The following is a 24468-nucleotide window of genomic DNA, read 5'->3' on the forward strand; positions in this document are numbered from 1 at the left end:
CCCAATTGTATTATATTGTTACAACATACTCCATACAGACACATTTTCATAGTATACAGTGTATAGTGCCACAAAAAGTTCCAAACATTTTTATTTGAACACCTGGAAACACATTTTTTAAAGTGTTTCTACTTTCCATGTGACATATGGAACATAAACAAATCATAATACAGTATAGCAGGGCCATACACAAACTTGGGAAGGCAGGTACCCTAATGTTTAGCCAACATTGACAAATGTGAAATCACATCCTGTCATGAACTGTGACCACCCAACAGGCCTACCGGGCACAAACCAGGGCCCCAAGATCTCAGCGGGCCCCTAAGCCTATAGCCTAAACCTAAACATTCTCTTTGAAGATGACACAAGACAGAAACCATCATGATAACTTATGTTTTTAAGTATGCTGGGGAGATTTCCGAAAAGTAAGTTCCCTGTTATCCACCCCTCATCTGTCTGAATGGGGCTGTTAGGCTTTACCTGCGACCAAGATTGGCTGATACATACATTTTTATCTCTATATTATTTTGCAATTGTTTACCCTAATTATTTTTACCTGGCCTCTGCTCGAAAATGTCATCTGCTGATGCTGATCAGTTTACAAAAAGTGTAGGCCTATATGATTCTTAACACATTTACAGACACACTGAACAGTAACAGAACCAGTAAACCAAGTCAACCACACTCAACCACTTTGTTGTTTCCTGCTTTCGGCTTTCACTTCCAGCACCAGCACTAGAGGTAGAGGCTACTTTGCCTTCTCTTTTGACCACAGTTAGTCATTTATAGACTTGACTAACAACAGGCTTTCGGACCTTAAGAGAGAAGTCCACAATGGGGCAACCTTGCGTTATGCAGCCCAGGGAAATGATGTCCACATGGGGGGAGAAATAGTCAGATAGGTTCTCTGGAGTCACTCCTCCACTTGCCTCGATTAACAAAGTTGGGTACTCCCCCTTCAACACACTGGCTGCAGCGTGGAGCTCCTGAATGGGAGAGGGGTTGAAATGAGGAGGGAATGTAGGGAAGAAAATAATACAAATTAGCGATGAGCAGAATTAATCAAAACCAGGGACATGCTGGGCCCCTGATTCAGCCCGGGAAAAAGAATTGGAGAGGCCCTCACTGCTGCTACTCAAAGATATGCCATTTCAGATCATGACAAGTGACAAGCCAGTGGCCAATTACATGAGTTATATTTTGTCGTTGTTGGGTGGAAACCTTGTATGTCCAAAACCGTTTGTTTTGTATTTATCATTTTAAAAATGATTTAAACTAGTGAAAACAGCCGATCTACAAGCACACAACGCCTCGCATCGCAAGGCGTTGTGTGCTTGTAGATCTGCTGTTTTCACTACTTTTGTGCGACGGTCTTGTATGATGAAGCAGGGCTTTGCTTTGCGAAAAAATCTACAAATTTGAAACTTGGAGATACGAGGTTTCTGCCCGACAGTGACGATTTACTTTGTTGGCCGCCCAGCCCCCAAAATGGAACGAAGGCCGACATTTTATTTGTATTTTTTTCTTAATGGCCGACCTGGACAGGCCGGGAATGAAACGGCCGTTCGGGAGTTGTCCCGCTTTTCCCAATGGCCAGCACGTCCCTGATCAAAACAGAGTCTGAGCTTGGCATTCATTTTTACCTGAGGTTCAAAGTTATCCAGCATAACAATGTCTGCTCCTGCCTTTGCTGCCTCGCTGCCTTCCTCAGATGAGCAGCACTCCACTTCAATCTTACTGCTGAAGCCACACACTGTACGGACAGCCTTCACAGCCTAGTCAGTGGATAAACACACTCTTGTCAATTCAATCTATTAATCTCAAATGTCATGCAGAAACGCAATACCCTCAGAGCTAACATTCTCAGCGTTAATTGACGCTTTTTTTTAAACCCCACATAGGTCTGCAAAAACATCCCATTGCAACATTCAGAGAAAATGCACTTCCTTTGGAGCTGTTGCGAAATGAGTCAGCACTCAAAATCTCTTTGTGACTGTGAACTTTGATAGTAAATGAAATCCACTTTGGGTGGCCTATGTCCCATACATTTTTGTGTCTTGAATGTAATTACATACTTGCATTATTTGCAAAATAGTTTGTAGCACCCTTTTGACAAGTCAAATATCCAGCACTTATACCTCAGCGTTTTTATTTTAGCCATTGTTCCTATTTTGGCCATGTCATTATCAGTGAACATGTTCAAATTCTTCAAAATAGTCTAAATTCTTAAAATGTTTTCAAGAATTTGCGAATAAGATCAAAAATAGCATCTATTATAGGTTGGCATTTTGATTATAGGTTGGCATTTTGAGCTATTTTTACAAGGCACCGTCATACAACAAAGTATAAAATACTTAAAAATAGGGCTTGCATTATAACCAGTATATGATTGCAACTTGAGATACAGTACCTTTGTGATACTTCCTGATGCCCAGACATGGTTATCCTTCAGCATCACCATTCCACTCAGATCCTGCCTGTGCATGGACACACCTCCAACCAGCATGGCATACTTCTCTACTAGACGGAAGCCTGGGGTGGTCTTGCGTGTACCAGCCACCTCTCCATGCCATCCTGCTGCTGCGGCCGTCCTCTGGAGCTGAGAGCAGCGAGTGGCTATACCTGAAGCCCGGGCCAGGCAGTTGAGGGCTGGCCTCTCACCAAGGAGGACACACCGTGCTGGGCCTCTGACTGTGGCAGTGGGTGTGATAGCATCCGGACCTAGTGGTAGTAAACTTAAACCTTAATGTATTATACGGAAAATAATATTTTTTGGCAAGCAACAAGGTTTTTTCATGACTTTACCATGGTTAAAATGAAGTGACCGTATCTCTGTGATGTGTCAGGGGAACCACAGTGTCAGGCGTTACAGACAGAGATACGGTCAAGCTGTGACGGTTCACATACTAAACTGCGACCTATGGTCGAAATCACTGTGACATCACAGGTGACATCACAGTGATGCAGATACTCAGAGCAGGGATCTCCATATATGGGCATAAAAGGGATTACAGGTGACATGTCAGATACTCAGGGATTACAGGTGACATGTCAGATACTCAGAGCAGAGATCTCCATATATGGGCATAAAAGGGATTACAGGTGACATCACAGTTATGTCAGATACTGTACTCAGAGCAGGGATCTCCAAATATGGGCATAAAAGGGATTGTATGTATGATGTCAGATGTATGCTAACAGAATCCCATTTATGCCCATATATGGATTGTCCAATTATTAATAAAGTATCAAATCAAATAAAAATCCATATATGGGTATTCCCAGATGATGCCCTGCTAGGGGAACCACACTAACAGAATATATATGGCCAAGACAGATAGATGGCCAAGAACGTAGGCGTCTTACTGGTACACTAAGTATAACTTTTCAATGCCCACCTAACTCAGATCCGTCTTGGTACATCCATTCCACTACGCAGCCGACCTCGGTGAAGACGGCTGTGAAGAAGGGACTTCCAGCCAGCACACTGCATGGTGATTTACAGAACAACGTAGCCTCAACTTCTTGAGAGCCCACACAGACACCTGCGGGGTCAAAGTTTGGTGTATCCTCCATCAGCCACTCCTGTGCCAGTCGGCTCAGGGTCAGGGGTGGGATGGTGTGCATTGCTTCATGTTTGGGCTGAGTCATCTTGAATTGTTATTGGAAGAAGAGGTAATGTTATTTTCTGAAGAAAAATAAAATGATAGGATATCTCAGATCAGGTGATGTTAATTTACACCTTTTCAAAACAATTTTAAGTTCAATCTTAAATTGGTATTTAGTTGTATATTTCAGAATTGAGCTATTTAAACTTATTTTAAACTTGCATTAGCAATAACAAATTGATGAGTCTGTTATATATAGCAGGCTATATTAACAGCATAGGCTACAGGAAGACTGTTTGTTCATTAAGCACCACACACACAAGCAATTAAGACAACAACAACAAAAACATGGCAGAAGAATATATATTTTAAATGCAGTAGTAGAGGCAAGTTTGTGCTTTTGCCAAAGTAAAACTACATAATTAGTGTGTTAAAGAAAAGCTATGTTTTTACAATAGACACTTTTTACTCTACTGCAATTGTGTCTATGAAGTTTGCCCATGTCATATTTCAGCAGGCTATTAAGCTATTTCCCCATGTAAAACAATCGGTATACTGTCTGATTGACCCAACACTGCTGTTTCTGAAATTGCAACACACACATTGTTTTGAGTCAGGAATATCTCATTGAAAAGACCAAAATATTACCAAAAATACTCACTTTTCGTAGTGTCACCAAAATAGGCCTATGTCCGTTGTTGTGAACGAGGTGTAGACCTATATTTATAATATGTGGTGTAATACCTGTAAAGTGTAAACCAAAGGACTGAGCATGGCAATGTGGAATTTGACCTAAACATTGATTGACCACATGGTTTGTTTGTCACCCACCCAGCAGACTCATATGGTGTGTGTGTGTGTGTGTGTGTGTGTGTGTGTGTGTGTGTGTGTGTGTGCGCGCGTGCGTGCGTGCGGTGCGTGCGGTGCGTGCGTGCGTGCGTGGTGGTTTTATTAACTGGAAAATATACGTAGATAATTACTACAAGAGAACGGGGAATAATTAAGAAGCTTACACAATTTCTTGATGTTATAACATGCACATGACAATTAAATATTGCACAACTGGTCTTCCTTCAGGATAATTAATAGGACTCATGCAATGCTCTGCAGTACATCCAAAATAAAAAAATATAATAAAACTTAGTCGCTGAAAAGCAAATGCACTGTTTTGGATATGATATTATTTAACTCAAATTAAAAGAAGGACCGGATCATTTTTTTTTAACACAACGGGATCTGTCAAAACAAAAATAAATAGGGGTGACGTCAGACAAAACACTGCGCAGCCCTGCGCGTTCAGGACGACCTCGAACGCAGCCAGACGAGGCTTCCCAACTGAAACTGAGTGCAAAGAACAAGGAAGTGGAAGTGTACACATGGAGGGTGTGTCTTTTCCCTGCGATACATTATCTTTTATTTTGATGTAAAAGAAGCGGCGCTCCCTCGGGAACAAATGGGGGACTCTGCGAAGGCCAAGCGGCGGGAGCAGCTGAAACGCTGGATCGGTTCGTGTACCGACCAGGCGCCGGCGGTGCCCAAGCGGAGATGGCGGGGCGATGATGAGCCGGAGGCCGTAAACAGCGAGCAGCAGCCAGGGGAGCAGACCGATGGAGAAGCCACTGGGCCGAGCGGGCATCTCTCCAAGAGACGGTAATCAACAATAAGAAGAATCAATCTTAACTCCGAGAGTGTGCAAAATAGGTCATGCAAAATGGGGTCCGGGGACCCCCAGGGGTCCTTGAGGGAGTTCCAGGGGGCCCCCACCAGCTAAATGATAGTTAGGAACCAAATGTACCCGTATGGGTCTGTAACTCAGAGTGTAGGCTACAAATGGAACCAACTGGACCCGTTTTGGTTCCATTTGTACACACTGAGTTAAATTAACATTGATTTTACAATATAGAGTGGGGTCTCAGGGACACAGACATGCCATTAAATGTATGTCCGTACCGTAGGCTAATGCATGTCAAACTGGGGGTTCTTGAAATGAAAATGGTTGAGAATCATTGCTAGAGCACGAAATGCAATTCAGGCTGAGTGTCAGGCTACTAAAACTCTTCTCTTATGGAGGTTCCTGGGCTGGCATATCTTTTCAAAATGGGGGTCCGTGGGCTAATAAGTGTAAATTTTTAGAACCACTGATGCAAAGGACCCTTTGGTTAGGGGTCTGTACACCCTCGGAGTTCGAAAGGGATACACATCAACACTGCAGATTTTACTGTGTGGTGGCAGCAGCAGCAGCTTCTATTAGATTATGCTACTAAATGAGGTGTGCTGCATCTGATTTTGTTAAGGAGAAAAGTGAGGTTCGACAGAGCTGCCGAGTTCCTAGCAGCCTGTGCCAGCGGCGACACAGAGGAGGCCCAGGAGATGCTGAAAGAAGCCAGGGAGCCCAAGAAGAACAACACTGGCGAGGATGCCATAGAGATCATCAACTGTGCCAACGCTGATGGCATCACTGCTCTTCACCAGGTAAGTTAACGCTGGTCTTGAATGTCCACAGTGTGTTTTTGTATACGCGGTGAAATGCATTATTATAGGTAGCTAAGCTGATTTGTTATTGTCCTTACCATCCACTATCTACAGGCTTGTATAGATGGCAGTATGGAGATGGTGTCGTTTCTTTTGGGGCAAGGTGCCAACGTGAACCAGGTGGACAGTGAGGGATGGACGCCACTGCATGTCGCAGCCTCCTGCGGAAACCTGGACATTACAGAGTATGTCTAGCTTAGCTGCAGTTCTTCACAACACAACAGCCTAAGTGCTCTGTAGAGAGTTGTGTCATCACCTCTGTGATGACGTGATTATGCAGCGTGGGTGGCAATGTTTTCTACACTCCACAATAATAACATTGTTGTCCCATGTGTTGTCCCAAGACAACATGTTGGCTAAAGCCGAAAAACATATTGCCACACACAGTCAGACACAAACGAAAAGCTGTTGCAATTCATGCACTTTCAGTAGTTTGCTACATCTCAGCTACAAATTTAACCCATTAAGACCTGAGGGCACCGATTCTATAAATGTCTTCTAAATACCAACAGTTTTCTTACTATATCAGTGGTGCTTAAACCTTTTCATGTCAAGGACCCCCAAAATGATATGCATTTGGCAGCCAAACCCCCATCTCAAAATATTTTGTTCCATGGACCCCAGAAGCACAGATTGGAGTTGAAAATGTTTTCATTTAAAGAATGCAGCATGAAGTGACGCGCAATGAACTATGAGCTAATGCTTTTTAGCTCGATCTAAAATGACACAGTTGCTTTCCTGGTTTTTAATGGGTTTTTCAGAGATGACCAGGTGCTGTCTTGTGAATATAAACCAGAGGTTCTCAAACCTTTTTAGGCCGTGACCCCCAAAATAAACATATATGAACTGGGGACCCACACCCTGACAAGCACTTGGAATTGTAGGTATTACATTTAATGTGACTCGGTTCCACAGATAAATATTGTGAAAATAGCAGATATTTCACAATGTTTGCCTCTTGCTTACTTCATATTTGACAGTTTGGCCATTTTGGTATTAAAACGGTCTTGAAAGTCCTTGAATTGTCACTTTATAAATGAGCAGATACCCTGTAAAATTATGTAGGTTTGTTTACCGTTGAGTGAGACATTTCTTTTACATTACGCTAATTATCTGGGGACCCCACAAAATAATTTGAGGACCCCACAGTTTGAGAACCACTGATATAAACTATTCTTTGCAACAGTGATGTGGACAGGGTCCTTAAAATCGTCCCACCTTGGGTGTGTCAGTTTCCTTTTGCAGCAGGGTGCGTCTCTCTCTGCTGTGAACTGTGATGGTGACGTCCCCCTGGATATAGCAGAGGACGAGGCCACTGAATCCCTCCTTCAGGAATATACAGTTAGACAGGGTGAGTACTGCACTACTATGACAACCAAACCCAATCTTTGAAAGGATACAGAAAGTCATTTTCTTAAAGATTAGTTTTTTGTGGGCTTTTATGCCTTTATTTGATAGGACAGTAGACTGACAGGAAATGGGGGGAGAAATGGGGAGTGACATGCGGCAAAGGTCGTCCGGATCGAGAATCGAACCGGCGACGCCGTCAGGCATTAATGACTATGTGGTTTGCGCCTGAACCAGTAGGCCAGTAGGCTAGCGGGCGCCCCAGGATAAGTCATTTTCAGCTCTTGTGTCTATCTCTCAAGAAAACTGATTCAGAGCTCTCTTTAATCTATTTATATATTTTTTGACAATGGGTTCCCAGATTGACTATAAATAACCATTATGTCTATCTGTGTGATTATTTTCATAACTATGTTAATGTTGTGTTGACATAACCTTTTGGAATGTGTAGTGTTGAAATACAAATGTGTGGTGCCTCAACCTAGACACACAGATGCAGGAACGGACACATCTTGAATGCTAAACAAACATGATGAAATGTCACAGAGTAGAAATGAACAGCTGTTTTTGTTGTGTGTAATGGGGTTCTGACCTGAGTGACAAGATCTTGGCAACAAAGCCAGAGCCATAAATTGGTTTGGCCGATATATCGGTTATTATTTGACTTTTTTGACAACATCTGTATCTGGAATTATGCAGCCAATGTGTCCTGACTTTTAACCACTTTCAACCTAAAATAATGTTCACCACATGTCATGTTCAGTAAATTACCTGTTGCTTATACGTTAAATGTCCATAAATAGAAACTTTAGTCCAATCTAAATGTTTCAATTGAATCGAAAATCATATGCTGTGTTTGTGATTTGCATATTCGGTACCTGAAATTCAGGTATATGCAAAGCAGTTGAAGATCCCAATATTATCCCTGCGCCTAGGACCTGTTTTGCATGTTCACGCGTAGACTAGGGGCGACCGGGTATTTCCCGGTGAACCTAAGCGCAAAGGTGGGGGCCGATGGGCAAGGAGGTTGTGAGAAACAACTAAAATAAGACCTTAAACCTGGCGAAAACAGTTGCGTGCATTAGCACAAGATGACGATAAAGGAAATCATTAAATGGAAAACATTAAATGAACTTCTGAAAAGCCTACACGGCCTTAAAACATGGCAAAAACAGTTGCGTGCATTAGCGCAAGATTAGATGAGGATAAAGGAAATCACTAAATGGAAACCATTAAATTAACTTCTGAAAAGGCTTCAAACTAGTGAACAGCGATCTTACCACACGTGAATAATTGTGGTTGTAAACAATAACAGAGACAATATAAATCCTTAGTCTAGTTGTGCGAAGAAAAGGTTATCATCATGGCCCCAAATAACTTTTAAATATCTTGCAATTGGCGACGAGTCTCTTACTAAATCGGCAAGAGTGCCTCTCATTCTCAATACATAAAGGCTAAGCTATATAACCTCTCCATCATCAGCAATAGTCAGTGGTGTGTGTTCCCCACACTCCCAAGCCCCCACCGTTGCGCTTAGGTTCACCGGGAAATACTCGGTCGCAGACTAGGGTGTCCGTTCATTTTGAGCATCGAGAGGTAGGGTAGGGTGCATCTATTCTAGCCTTTCAAGCACCCCCTTGTTTGAAGGGAGCACAGATGCACGCTGCTTAGTTCAATGTAGATGTAAATTATGAATGTAATTAAGCACACCTTTGTTAAATGCAGATACTGAAATATCCAATGTGTAAACATACAGTAGCCCACTTCCTGGTTATTGGTAGTTGATTAGTCCGTCAAATTTGTCACTGTAATATTTATTATGGTTGTAAGGAACAGGCATTAAGAAACTCCAGAACAGGGGTGCCCGCTGGCCTACCGGTCCAGGTGCATACCGCATGTGTCGCTGGTTCGATTCCCGAACCCGACTACCTTTGCTGCATGTCACTCCCCCTATCTCTCTCCCCGTTTCCTGTCAGTCTACTGTCCTATCAATAAAGGTATAAAAAGCCCCAAAACATATCTCCAGAACAAAGCGGGCTACAATCTAGTGTAGAAAACAAGCTAACTTGTATTAGCTTGCAAAAGCAATTGTGATAACCATGTTGTAATTTCACCTTCAATTCAATTTTGTTTTTGATTGATTTAATACTTTATTAACAGTTTGCAAATAGTACAGTGGTACAAATTTACAATGATGCTAAAAGGATAACACAAAAAGCCTCTTGGGGCTTGTTTCCATTGTGGTCCTCAAATTCATTAAAATCACAAGTAGTCTCAAGACATGTGGAGCAGAGACCCGCCATTGTGCCACCCTGAGCAACCCATTTTCGTGACGGTGGCAACAAAAAACTCCCCCTTAACTGGAAAAAACGTCTGGCAGACCCAGGCTCTATGTTGGGCGGCACGATAGGAACATGTTAGGTGTTCCATTACGTAGTGTAGTGTACACGCACACACTCACACGCACACACTCACACACGCACGCACGCACGCACGCACGCACGCACGCACACACACACACACACACACACACACACACACACACACACACACACACACACACACACACACACACACACACTAAATAATATATATTTATTACAACAGCTACTGGGGTAGACTGGAATGGTGACATTTAGAAATGTCGCTTTTCATCCCTAACCCCTACAGCTCCATTTGGTAGGGCCCTGCGCCCTGAAGGGCACTTTACACTAAGAAGGGTGAACTTAAGGGAGATAAATGAAGCGTGTGCTCACTCAGGGACACTTTGACGGTCAAACCAGCAATCTGCCGGTTTACAGAAGGGCTCTCTACCAACTAAGTTCCTCAAAAGACACGGAGGAACTGAGAAAGGGAAGGGCGATACTCATAGTTGCATCATTCAAGATTTTACTAACCTTACGGCCCCAGACTTTCCACCTCGCAGGAAAGCCTGGTATTTGTTTTAAACGTGCTGTGTGATCCGAAACAGGCAGAAGTAGCGGCCTCGCTTTGGTTTGGTCCCCCCTGTTTGTTTCCCCAATTAGGGCTGTCACAATTATTACATAATCGTCTAATCGCAATTATTTGACATAATCGCAAATATTTTGTCATAATCGTCATAATCGTGAATGTTGAAAAATGTTCATACATTTACAATCATTTTCAGAAATAGTGGAAATAGCCGATCTACAAGCTCACAACGCGTCGCATCGCGACGCGTTGTGAGCCTGTAGATCGGCTATTTCCACTATTAATGTTATTTTTTTATGTAGAAAGTTGTCAAATATGTCACTAATTTCTTTGTATATTTAGGTTTATGTGTCACATCTGCCCTGTGCAACTTCAAAGCCTAAAAGCCGAACAGAAATGTAACACAATTAAATCGTTAATCGCAATTATTTGAGTGACAATTAATCGTCATGTAAAATGTCATATCGTGACAGCCCTATCCCCAATCCTTATTTAATGCTGGAGAAGTGTACTCTTGCCAGTTGTTACGAGTTGAACTAAAAGATGGATATACCAAACAGACTTTTCCAAAATAAGCAAAACTATGCCGAATCAAGGGGTTTATTGGGTGGGCCCTTAAATTATGCCATTGAGCGCGGGGAATTATTTTGGGTTAAAACTGTTTCCGGTTTGGTAGTTCCGGCCAAAGTGTGGTCTGTCTGACTATATACTGTAACATGATGTAGGTTGTTTCCGCTCCCGACTGGATCAGGAACCCGAAATACTACTGATCCCAGGCTAATTGGTTCTAAACGTCACTGTATTGTATTAATCACGTATGAAATATCCTGCCAACTATTTACATCTTTCAACCTTTTTTGTTTGTACAAAGGTGTGGACTTGGAGGCAGCGAAAAGATTAGAAGAGGAGCAAATCATGAAAGACGCACGGTCCTGGCTGACAGAGGGCCTACCTAAGGAGCTGAGACACCCCAAAACAGGGGCCACCCCACTGCATGTGGCTGCAGCCAAGGGCTACCTTGAGGCTATCAAGTGAGTATCTCTGGGTCTCTTCATAGTGGAGGGAAGATAACTTTTTTTTGTGGGACACTTTTCTTTACACTATATATTAGTGGGGAGTTAACTTCCCTTGTGTACCATGTGGACCACATGCCATGCCATGCCATTACTGTACTTTGTTTGATTCAGTTCCTGATCCTCTTGTTGTTGTCATTCTGTTGCGGTGCTTTGCAGATTGTTGTGCCAGTGTGGGCTGGATGCATCCGCCATAGACTGCGATGGTTGGACGCCTCTCCATGCTGCTGCACACTGGGGCCAAGGGGATGCCTGTTGTATACTGGCTGAACAACTGTGCAACATGGAAGCCCGCAGTAATGCGGTGAGCAAGATGGAGAGTGATTGTAATACACAAAATATACAGTATATGCAATTGTGCATGTCTCACTACTTTGTAACATGTGCCCATCAATCAAAAGTTACTTTAATCTTCTTACTTTCACATGGCTTGTGCAGGGTCAGACGCCGTTCGATGTGGCCGATGAAAGTGTTGAGACACTGCTGGAGGAGCTGTCACAAAAACAAGCCAGCGTGAGACTCATTTTACCATAATTTCACACGGTGGCCATTTTTCTCTTATGTCATAATACTGTTACGCTATGCCTTCTGTCAGTCAGAGCTTCTGCTGTACTTCTGCTGTGTTTATTATAATAGTCATCTGTGTGTTTCTCATCAGTGGCGAAAAGAGCAGTCCATCATTGACAGACAAACTCCCCCAGGCTCTACTGCTGCAAATGCACAAAACAAACGGCGGAGGTCAGTGTCTATACTATGTCCTGGAGGCAGACACTCTCTTCTCACATAGGAATGCAGAGCGTCAATTACACAATTCTCTGTTGAGATTTCCTGTCTGTGTTAGTTGTCTTTGTTTAAGCTTTGCTACAGTAGTCTAAATCGATTGCAGAACATTATGAACACACTGTGATTGGCCTATTGCTTATTGGTTGTGAGGCAACTGTTGATGCATAATGTGATGGAGCCTTTTGATAATAAAATAGACGATTATACCCTTTGATAACCAATGAAGTCCAACTACACTGTCCTTACTTTGTTCATTCCAGGAGCTCAGTGTGTAGGATGAGTAGCAAGGACAAGATGACCGTGCAAGACCAATCTAAAGAGAGGGGCGTTTCAGGAGGTCTAGAGCTAAACGAGGAGCGAGAGAGCAGCCCTGGTAAACCAGACATTGACATTATGTCTGACCACTAGAGCATCATGTTTTCATCTTCTTTGTGATATGAATTTACAAACATATAACAAAAGAGTCCTGCGATATCTATTGGCACTGAAAGTGTACACTTTCAGTCATTTCATATCGCCATCTCAATATCCAACAAGTTTATCGGACATTGCATATTTTCTCCATATCATACTGTCTGCTGACCACAACTGATCTTACAGTATCCTTAATTTCAGTTCATAGTAGTTCATCTAAAAGGATTTTCTTTCATGTTCCCAGAAAATTCAGCTGTGTCCAGTCCAGATAGTGAAAGCATCTCCACAGAAGCTGTCAGTCCTTCTATTAAGGTAAACCTTATCACATCCAACTTAGGTTGTTGTAGGAAACCATTCCTTTCTTAGTACCTTTTCAACGTTTTGTGTAACAGGCAATGTCTCGATAAAATAACACTAGCCTGGGACGGCTTCCAATTTCTGGCTTTTGATCCGGTCGGGAGCGGATGGTATCCTACGTCATTCTGTAGTCAAAACGAACTACACTTTGGCAGGAAACACCAAATCGGAAACAGTTTTAACCCCTACTTGCGCATGCGCTAACTACTTGCGCATGCGCTAACTGGGTTGAAACTGTTTCCGGTTTAGTGTTTCCTGCCAAAGTGTAGTCCGTTTTGAATACAAAATGACGTAGGATACTATCCGGTCTAGACCGGATCAAACGACCCGTTTAGTAAACGAAGACCAGGCTTTCCCCCAGCGGAAAGCCTGGTGACGCGAGGTTACCGACCCACAGGTTGAGAACCACTGCAATAGCTGACCACTGCCCATAATAGTTGGCATGAGTTAAGTGCAGAAGTCAAATGCCAGGTATAGATGAATCCACAGAGCTCTGCCATGTAGGCAGTCATAACTCAGTTATGATTACCTACTCAGCAGCGCTCTGTGGATTTGTCTCTACTTGGCCAATAAACCCCGACCCCACCTTCCTTTCCCTTCTAGACCCCTGTGGAGAAAGAGGAAGAGGAGGAGGAGAAGGAGCAGGACAAAACCACTCCCACAGCTCGAGTCCAGCCCACTCCTCAGAGGAGGGATGCCACGGCCGAGAGCCCCAACAACCCCAACTCGGACAGACGCAAGTAAGATACATGACTCAGGGATGTGATTAGTATATAATAACATATCATAATATGTGAGAAACAGGGAAAGTCATCTCACAATAGAAATAAAACAGGAGCTAATGTGTCCATCCAATCTCAAAGCCTGACAAAACTAATGCAGTCGTAGGGGAAAGCTGCAGTGCAACAACGAGCAAGCCCTGTCGAGTGCTACTGTCAGCATGGCATTCTGTGCCAACAAACACTCGAAACTAGAAAGATGCAATTTTGGGAAATTGCAAGTGTGGTTGCCGTGACACGGGTCACACTTGCAAATGAACTCATTTTATGTCCATATATGGAGATCCCTGACATCATCAATTTTAAGCCCATATCCTGGAATGCCCATATATGGACATACTGTGTCAGTCTCATGTGGTCTATGACGTCAGACATCTATGTTGTCAGTCATCTCCATATTTGGGAAAAATTACATTTTTGCATTTTCCCATTCAAGTCGATGGAGAAAATGTATTCACTAATAAATTAATATAAATTAAACTATATATAACTTATCTCTCTCAAAGTGCAAGCAGACGAGTCCCGATGAAGCCAGTCGATTTGACATATGGCTCAAGTGCGTACCATAAAAACTGTGAGGATAGATGGACATGTACTATAGTCTAATTAGCACAAATATATCTGCATTAGCATTGTTGACACTTCTGAAAACAATTGCAGCTGTTATATGAGTGTTTAACTTTGCATGATACCTTGAAGTTAGTTGTGACCAGCGTTGCTGTACCCGTTAAGGCATGGCGTGAATTTACTTGGGTTTTCGTGGTTTTATGTTTATTGAATGGGCGTTTACTCTTCCAAGGTTCCAAGCTCCTGTCAGAGACGAGGAGTCAGAGTCTCAGAGGAAAGCTCGCTCTCGCCTAATGCGTCAGTCTCGACGTTCTACGCAGGTAATGATGATAATACTTTTAAATGTATCGTACTTACAGTACACATGAAAATGTACTTGTGGTGAAATACTGCATTGAATTAATATATTCTAATAATCTCACAGATATATTCTCACAGATAGACTATGGGAATGCATGAACTACATGGAGTTAAACTGTGTGAATAAAAAAAGGAAGAAATAAATATACCCACTAACACTATGATTCATCATAAACACACCTGCCCCCCACTAGTCTCGCGTGGCCAGGCGGTTGACTCCGTGATTTGCAAATGCTCCCGTCATAGAGTCTGGGGTAACGTAAGAATAGCGATGAGTACCCGGTTATAGCGGAAGGGAAGCCTCCTCCTCACTTCTGTTTCCGTCTTACATCGCGCACATTTATCCTAATATAAATAAAAATCATCTAAGCATATTTAGCTTGCTGCTTAGCAGAAATTACATTTTAAAATGATATATTTTCTTGAACGTAAATGCCATTCAGAGATTGTGGAATAGTTGTCTGGCTACGCGAGACTAGCCCCCCACCAACTAAACACTGTCGATATGTATACAAAGTTCACAGTTAAAGGGGAAGCAATAGAGCCATGTGATGTGAGAGTAGCAGGCCTGGAATTTCATCATTTTAGAGGCAAGGCCACTTGGCCTTTGGTGGTGTTAATTTTTTGAGGGCACCAAAGCCAAATGCCAGGGCACGAAGGCCATCAAATGAAACACGATTTTGAAAGAATTTGTTGAATTTAAGGGATAGGGATGATAACCTAATCTGCAGTGAAACAGATAAATGATGGTATTTACAATCTGATCCATGCTCAGCCCTGCACCAATCAGTCAATGGATTGGTTTAAAGATGGGGACTCGAGGGAGATATGATTTCAGAATCTCAACAAAAAACACTGGTATCTACATGACAAGAAAGAGACACCGTTGTCTACTGTCTACATATTGACCAGAAAGAGGCAGAGCAGAAAGTGGTACAGTCAGCTGGGGCATTAAGGCCACTGTAGCCTCAGGTCATGCCATTGGTCTGAGGGGCACAAGGCCAAACTGAGGGGCAACGACGGCCATGGCCTTCATGGCCTCTCTGAAATTCCTGCCCTGGAGAGTAGGGTTGTTTTTTGTTGTTGTTGGGGTTTTCTTTTTCACTTATTAATTATCCATTATATTTATAAAAGATACCTTGACACTTAAATATTCTCTCAATATTATTATTAAAAATATTCGCACATTACTTTTGATGGTTTCAGAGAACTTAAAGAATTGCAGTGTTTCCCAGACTACTATCTGCAAGCGCATGCCGACCAAAGCTAGCACCTGCTAGACATAAATAAGGCTTGTGGGTTAAAGTATGTTGTTGCTTCCTCTTCACAGGGTGTGACTCTGACAGACCTGAAAGAGGCAGAGAAGTGTGTGGTTAAAGCTGCCATCCAGCCTGTTAGCCCCATGGTCACGATCACCCCGGCTGAGAGAGGTGAGCAAGAAATGCTGTTGCTCTGCAGGAAACGGGTTTCTGAAGCGTGCGAAGCAAGAGCAAAATGGTGGCCAAGTGAATATACTGTATAGGCAATGAAACATTTCGGGTGGAGTGTTTCTTAGAGGAAAACCAGCGTTACCACAGCAGATTTTGAGATATATATATATATCGTCGTTGTCGGATGAAAACCTTGTATGTCCAAAACCGTTCGTTTTGCATTTATCATTTTAAAAATGATTAAACTAGTGAAAACAGCCGATCTACAAGCACACAACGCCTCGTGGTGCGAGGCGTTGTGTGCTTGTAGATCGTCTGTTTTCACTACTTTTGTGCAACGACCTTGTATGATGAAGCAGGGCTTTACCTTGCAAAAGAACGTACACATTTGAAACTTGGAGATACGAGGTTTCCACCCGACAACGACGATATGTTTGTTTGGGTTTACGACTTGAACCCCAGCATCATTATTCTGGGGGGAACATTCACCCAGAGTAACATACTGTAAGCTCACAACACGTTGCATTGTGAGCTTGTAGATTAGATTACTCTTTACTGAAAATTGCTGTAGAAAAAACAAAAACACAAAAAAACACCCTCACTCTCAGTCAAATTAAAATCCCATAGTAATATATATATATATTTGATGGTAAACCTTTGCAGGGATGACATTCTTCTGTCCCCCTGTGTTCCAGATACAGACCCAGTAAAAGAGATGGAGACAGAGGGAGAGACCAGGCTAGGAGTGAGGGATAGACGGAGGGGAAGGAGAGAAAGACGCTCCACTGGGATTGCACAACTCTCTGGAGAGGTAAGAAATGAGACCGTCTTTATTTTGAACTTACAGGTAAAAATGTAGTCATATTTTACACACACACACACACACACACACACACACACACACACACACACACACACACACACACACACACACACACAGTAAACAAATAAATACAATCATTGATCATCCTCAAAAAAAAGAAAAGAAAAAGGAGTAGGAAGAAGTAAAGATTTACTCATAACCCCATAACATGGTCCTGTGTAAAGATGTATTTTGATATCAAATATGCTAATCCTACATGTATGTGTATAACCGATCCTTGCTAATCTGAAATGCATGCTATCCTCTATAACCGCAAAATGATGCAACCACTGAAATAGCACGAGTGCCAATGCTTGATCTTATCACTCGTACAGTTAGGCCTGTCATAATTATTACATAAGTGCAATAATTTGAGATTTATATAATCAAGTTATTTGTCATGTCTACCCTGTGAAAATCTTTACAAAGCCTAAAAGGAAAACAGATTTTTTTTCCCCCCACATGTTCCCATGGCAAAAATGTAATTGTTAATCGCAATTATTTCCACGACATTTAATATCATGCAAAATGTCAGGATTGTGACAGCCCTACAGTTAAACTTTCATCTTGTTATAGAATGAAGACGAGGATCCCACAAATGAGACGTCTGCAGATGATGCACTCACTAACAGCACTTCCAAGTGAGCGTCAAGAACATTCCAAAATAAAGAATGATTGTTAATCGGTGTCATATTTAAACCTTTTCTTTGTTTGTGTGACTTTGCAGTGAGACTCAAACCAGAGGTGTATCACAAGACTACAAAATGGTACGTGTCAGTCAGACTTGTTCAGACACTTGCATAACAAGGTCCACGCATTCTCGACAAACAGTCCTAAGGCATACTTGTGGCAGCACGGTGGACAACAATGCCTTTATTGCTTTATAGGAAGAATGTTGTTAAACGAGCTCTAAACACAAAATGTGATATACCTGTCAGTTCTATGTAACTGTTGCACTACAGCATAATCATACTGCTATTAGGTATTCACCTACAGTGGGTTGTTTTACTAGTAATTGTTTGCCTCCCTCTAGTTGTACCTAACAGTACTGCAGGAGAACGACACTCTCAAAGACAAACTGCAAGAGACTGAGTTGCTGCTCAGCCAGAACAAAGTGGAGCTGGAGAGACTGCGACAGGTTGGCTGTTTTGCAGTTTAAGCCCCGTGGCAGAACTCAGGGGAAGAACTCTGTTGAGTAATGTGATGTATCCATTTAAAAAAATAACAGCATTGAGTTATGTATATGTTAAAGCCAGTGGTTCTTAAAAATGTTTTTCAAGGACCCCCAAATAAATATGTATTTGGCCACTGACCCCCATCTGAAAACGGGGACCCACATACAGGATTCTGTTACAAAATCGGTGACCTGGATATGAATATCTCCCCCCCCCCCCCCCCCCCCCTTTCTCTTCCTCTCCTCCTGACAGAGACAAGAAAGGAACACTGAGAGGCCAGCCTTGCTGGAACTGGAACGATTTGTAAGTGTGTTCAGAAATAGTCAATCTTTAAGCTCACATTGTGCTGTGAAGCTATTTTTAAAGTGAAAGTACGAGTGTGTCTGTAGTTTTTTATAAATATTGAACCAATGAAAAGTATTTATTAACCAATTTAGCTTGTGACTAAATAATAACTATACCGGACCCATTGGAACACAGGTAGTTTAATGGGATTTGCTAGTTGTTTTATCTCAAAAGACCAAGGATCCTGTGCAATGAAATAACACTTGAGTTATGACAATATACTGTATAATCAGTCATCGTCTTTGATTATAGGGCATTCTAATAGTTAGGCTGCAATGGAATTGCGTACTCCCATGTGGATGCGGGGCATTATTTACTCTAATGCAGGCATGAGCGTGGGATGAAAAACATGATATATGAAAATAGGTTATACATTACTATTGGGCTTAACTGTACAGTACATAATTGCACTGTCCTTCCATGCAGTGTTGTAATCGAACGCGTTCAATGAACGATCGTTCATGAACGATCGTTCATGAACACGTTCATATTTTGGGCGAACGTGAACTGAACGTTCTTCGTTTCCGCTTGATGAACGCTATTGTCGAACGCGTTCATTCTAGGGCTGTCCTCGACGCAGGATTTATCAAGTCGATTCGAGTCGCGGGGGTTAATCCGACGCGTCGACGAATCGTTTATGTAAAAAAAAAGGGGGAAAAAAAGGAAAAAAAGTGGTGCTTTAAGCTTTTAAACCACGTCAACGTAATACAATAAAACAGCAATATGTTTTAAGCCTTTAAAGTGAATTAGATCCATGAACTACCGTGCATATTGAGACATGATAGCGGTGGACACTGGACATTAATGACGATAAGATTGCGTCCAGCCGTGCGTAATAGTGAATTGTGGAGCAGAGTAGAACAACGGAGGAGAGAATAATGCATCTCTTTGACAGCATGTCGTGTATTATTTCCACAAGTTGTATTTTTCTCAGAGCACCGCTGCTGTATCAAAAGAGCTATGTTGCCGATCTGGTGCGAGATAATAAAAAGAAAACAGTTCGCCCGTCGCTATTCCTCAGCCTGAGTCCAACCACCACACACCCACGGCAGTCAAAGTGAAAGCGCATCGCGCTGGCTCTGCTGCTTCTTTGGCCACAATGGCCAGCTCTCAAGTAGAATAACAACTCGTCGACGCATTTCCTTTCCAAGCGGTTAACTTCAAAATAAGAGCTCCCTGTTATATGATCAAGGCAACTTTCAAGTCACGTGAACTGATTTTATTTTTAAGTCTAGTTTACAAGTAGTAGGAAGTATGGACTCAATAAGAATTACATGACAGTCACAGTCCAGCGCTCTCATACCGCACCACAGTATACTGGTGTGATAAAAAAATTATATATTTTTGACGGCTCGACTCAAACAATTGGCGTCGATTCCGGGGGCTTAAAACGACGCGTCGATTCGTCGATTTTTAGAGGACAGGCCTAGTTCATTCTGACGTCCATGAACGGCGCTCGTCGGCTCGTTCGTGCGGGTCTGTCCTCGCATCTTTCTTTTCATTCACATGCCCCAATATCACCCAGCTGCAGCCTCGCAAACCTCGTGAAAGTTCATATGTGAGCGCCGCGGTGCTGTCTGCCTGGGTGCTTCTCTTCACTCAGCCAGGTGTCAGTGTCTGATTCTCCGCCTCGTTACTTCTCGCAAGTAAAGCCTGTCTATACCTCGTCGTATGACTAGTGTTGCATGCCGAAAATAGCTGATCTGCAAGCTCACAGCGTGTCGCATCCACGAGACAACGTGAGCTTGTAGATCAGCTATTTTAACCAATGTGGAAACATGCAGATGTGCGCGACGTTTAGAAACCTCTGGCTTCACAATGCAGGAAGACATATATTGTGGGCACTTCAATGTTAACTTGGATGAAATAATTGCTGTGTGTGGTTCTATATGGGCTGTGTAAATAATGTTGACAAATAATAGCTTGCAGCAATGTCTAAAAAAAAATACATTTGAATAGCCAAAAGTATAAAAATATTATGGTTAAAAAAAGAACTAAGTTAGTTAATTTTGGGGAACCATGAACTTTAGTTCAAAATGTAGAATTATGAACTAGGAAATTAACTAGTTCATTTTAGAAGTTTTGGACTTTAACTTGAACTAGTTCATTTAAGTGAACTTTCCCAACACAGCTTCCATGAACCCAATGCATCCACTTCTGATCAACACACTGGTTTATGTCAGCAGACAGATTTAAATAGAAAACGGATATGTGACATTGCTCTGGATCTTAACGCAGTAAATAATTGTTGGCTTGTGTTGGGCTGATATCATGAATTAAAACAAAAAGTCAATTTTTTATTGTATTTACTTTTCTGTTTTGTTAAAATAATCAGTAAAATAGCACAACAGTCATTGTTGTAAGCACTTTCTTTGCTTCTCAAAACCATAATTGAAATATGATACACTTCTTCCACAGGAGAAGTTGGCACTCCAGAGGAAAGCAGTGGAATTAGAGGATGAACTGAAGGTAGGCATGATCAAATGGCTGTACTGACTGCTGCAATAGGCTAAAGCTTGAATTCCTATATTTCTAACATTTGAAGCAGCCACTGTTGACTCAAGCTTCTTGTAGTTGAACCTAGCCAGCTAATGTATGTTATGTTGTGTTGTTTTGTTTATTCAGGTTGTGGTGGACCTCAAATCAGACAACCAGAGGCTAAAAGATGAGAATGCTGCACTCATTCGCGTCATCAGTAAACTCTCTAAATGAACTTTGTCAAACCTCCAAAAGGAGAGCAAGTGTTTTTTTAAAGTATTTCATTTCTTGACCAACTCGCAAGGCTTGTATCGGTAACAAAACCCCAGCATAAAGCAGCCTATTTGTTTAGCTTGTTTGAGACCAGATAGTTGTTAAGTCGAGAGACCTGGGCTGTAGGGTTACTCGCCTGTGGTTTGCCTATTGTTTTGGCGTATCTACTGTATAAGATGGACTGCACCTCCTGTGGATTTACAGGGTACTATAGGGTGATTTGGTTCCACATCATGTCTCCTTTTCTAATATGTTTATTTTCCTCTCTTTTTTTAACTGGAATATTTTATTTGCTTCGCTTATTAATTATTTTACAAAATGATGTGTCAAGAGACATAAAAGCCATGTACAGTAATTGGTTGTAGAGATCACACTAGAGGTCTTCACCGATCCAAAACGTTGGCTCCGTGGTTTGTTACCCGTACCCGATATGTATCATGTTATGGCGTGGCCCCGCCGGGGGTCAGCCATCTAAAACAGTGTTTATCTGTATTTCACTGGTCTACAGTTTGATATGTTTCAATGCATATTTTGTTCATTTTTCCTGCGAGGATTTGTTGCTCAATGCTCATCTCACTGTTCAATTACCAGACATTATCTGCCTCATAAATGTGCCTTTTTGTGGATGGCTTCTCCCTTACAATTCCATAAAATGTTATTTCAAAGAAATAGTGATGTTTTCATCACTCTGTAGTCTGCACAGTACTCGGATGCAAAAACCGACAATATGTTTTTTTCTAGAATATACCATATAACACAAATTACCAGTAGTTCCAGATTAAATACAGTATATCTAATTCTAAAACTGAAGGTTTAAAAAGAAAATCTGGTTAAATATCTGATCTGGTCCATGATGGATTTCGGGTTCGGGTGAACGTGTAAAGACCTCTAGATCACTCCACTAAACTTCTTAATGGAGAATTATCAGTTGAGTGCCTGAGCTAAGGAGAGAATGGGGAGATGTAAAGACTTAAATGTGCCAAAACCCAAACTCTTCTGTTTTTGCATGTTCTTTAGGGAAGACGTGAATTCAGTCCCTTACACTTTACAGTGATCTTACTCCAGTGTGTAAACCTGTGTTTTAACAGAATAAAATGTGTTATTATTACACTATATTTTTACAACTACTTAAGGCCATACTGTGTAACATTAATTTCAGTAGTCTTATTTCGGTGACACCTACTGGTAGCTCTGTCATCACAGTGTTGATAGGGAAGGAATGGTGAAGAATGAATGCGGCAAGAACATCAAAAACTGTATTTATTCATGCTAATTAATACATTTGCGGTCAAAATAGTATTTAATTAATAGTGTTTAGTGAAGCTGTCAAACACAAAATATACCAGAAAAAGACAACATCAAATTGTTCAATTGAAAAAGGTACACAGTATGGCTTTAAGAGGTACCAACAGAATACTAATAAGATTTTCATGGAATACCGTCTTAGATTTTACTTATTTTGTTAAAGCAGTTATTACATTGGAATCGGGGCATTGTGAAGTGTTAATGTCTGTATCTGTCAGGACAGGTCTGGGTCAATATTATTTTCTCTTCTTGAGCTGACTACTGTAAGTGGGGTGGGAGTTTTAACACCAGCCGCCAGCCCAAATGCTGGCAAAGTTTGACTATGGCTGGTAAGTCCCTCTACACTGTCAGACACTTTCTTAGGAAACTAGCCATACATTTGTTCTTGTTCTTAATATTGTATGATAAAATGGTGAAAGTGACCAGAATGTTGGGATTTGCCAGCCATTAGAGGTGGGGTAGAGTTAGTTTCCAGCCCAGACGGTAAAGTTTGATCAAACTCTATAGGCATGTGAATTTCCTCCCCACTCTTGTGAATGTATATTTAATGTGTATATTTATGTACAGAGACCTTCTATGGAAATGGTGTTGTGAAAATGGTGTTTTTAAAAAAAGAAAGAAGAGTTTTGGGTGCTTGCAGGGAATATTGGTGCAATTCACTTTTAATTCACTCCTGATTGGAAAGAATTTATTCCAGATTTGAAAATTGCTAAAGTGTTCTCCTAAAAACAGATATCAACCTATAGAGTAGTTTGTATTGTATATTAACCACGTTAAACCTAGCATCCGCATTCTGAGCATGTCTTAATAGTCGAACATTCTGTGAAAATGGTTCACAAGCTTGTAGATCTGCCATTTTTTGGCATACAGACTTTGTGTAGATGGGCAAAACCCTGATCAACAAAATATAATATGGTTTAAGTGGTTAAGCTTATATTTGATAAAATAGAAAGTGAATTGACCCCCCCACCCCACCCAGCTCATACTGTGACAGAGACCTGTCGATTCAATGGCAGGCAAGATGGGTCAAATCTTTTGAATGTTTACTGCAATTTTCTAAGAATTTAAATGCATGCCAAATTGTATTTTGACAATGTGCCTTTCTATATAAGTACATTTGTAATTAATATTTCTATTTTGCTTTGGCAAATGTACAGTGTCAAATATAAAATGGAGAATGGCCATTAAACAATGAAGGCTGCCTTTTTTTCTATAATGTTCTATAATGCTCAAGCACAAAGTCCATTATCTTAAATGCATTCATAATTGTATAATTTCAAAACCACATTCAGAAGTTAAATGTGGGTACACTACACATTCTGCAAATAGTATAGTGTGCTCAATTGATTGCAACAGTTGGAAGATTTGTGAACATTGAAATTCAATTACATTTTATTATAGTCAAATCACAAGTTGTCTCAAGACAGAGACACCCCGAGCGAGCATATTTGTGACATTGGGAATGGAAAACTCCACCTAACTGGTAGGAAACATCAGGCTGACCCTGGCTCTAGGATGTGCAGAACTGCAGATGGACGAAAGGAAGAGAGACGGGGAGAGAGAGATGCAACAATAGCAGCAATAACAGTAAAACTATGACAGCAGTAACATTAATACATATTAACTAAAAGCAAGAACAGTAATAACGATGATAGCAGGTATAAAAGTAGAAACCTTTTCCTAGCTGTGAATAAATATATAATTTGTATCGTGACTGCATACATATGTACAACTGATGCCACCATATGTATGTACTGTTACTGTATTGACTGTAGCCTATTGTATGTGACCCTAAGCGACATATATACACACACCCAAAAAAAATATA

At 41.5% G+C, this 24468-nt stretch overlaps 2 protein-coding genes across 3 annotated transcripts; one reads left to right on the forward strand and one right to left on the reverse strand.

The window, feature by feature from the left end:
* Positions 1–74: 74 nt before the first annotated feature.
* On the reverse strand, positions 75–4394 carry LOC308282489 (nicotinate-nucleotide pyrophosphorylase [carboxylating]-like). 2 transcript variants are annotated; one of them, XM_080722853.1, is made up of 5 exons: positions 4270–4394; positions 3399–3651; positions 2411–2721; positions 1644–1775; positions 75–986 (listed from the first exon to the last, which is right to left on the reverse strand). In XM_080722853.1, exons 2-5 carry the CDS (start codon positions 3649–3651, stop codon positions 780–782), a joined length of 903 nt encoding a protein of 300 aa, XP_080578979.1. In that variant the 5' UTR covers positions 4270–4394; the 3' UTR covers positions 75–779. The 2 variants fall into 2 exon arrangements, with proteins under 2 accessions (XP_080578979.1, XP_080578980.1); XM_080722854.1 differs by having other exon boundaries at positions 3399–3688; positions 4270–4380.
* Positions 4395–4999: 605 nt separating this feature from the next.
* On the forward strand, positions 5000–23734 carry ppp1r12c (protein phosphatase 1, regulatory subunit 12C). Its single transcript, XM_080722838.1, has 20 exons — positions 5000–5258; positions 5903–6080; positions 6195–6325; positions 7373–7491; positions 11311–11470; positions 11672–11816; positions 11951–12025; positions 12171–12250; positions 12556–12668; positions 12954–13021; positions 13670–13806; positions 14645–14732; positions 16103–16202; positions 16898–17013; positions 17641–17705; positions 17792–17831; positions 18098–18202; positions 18492–18542; positions 21003–21053; positions 21210–23734. The coding sequence occupies exons 1-20, from the start codon at positions 5062–5064 to the stop codon at positions 21294–21296; spliced, it is 2106 nt and encodes a 701-aa protein (XP_080578964.1). The 5' UTR covers positions 5000–5061; the 3' UTR covers positions 21297–23734.
* The last annotated feature ends 734 nt before the right edge of the window (positions 23735–24468 follow it).

This window comes from Nannobrachium achirus, assembly GCF_963921795.1.
Source record: "Nannobrachium achirus genome assembly, chromosome: 3".
In the NCBI taxonomy this organism is placed as follows: Eukaryota; Metazoa; Chordata; class Actinopteri; order Myctophiformes; family Myctophidae; genus Nannobrachium; species Nannobrachium achirus.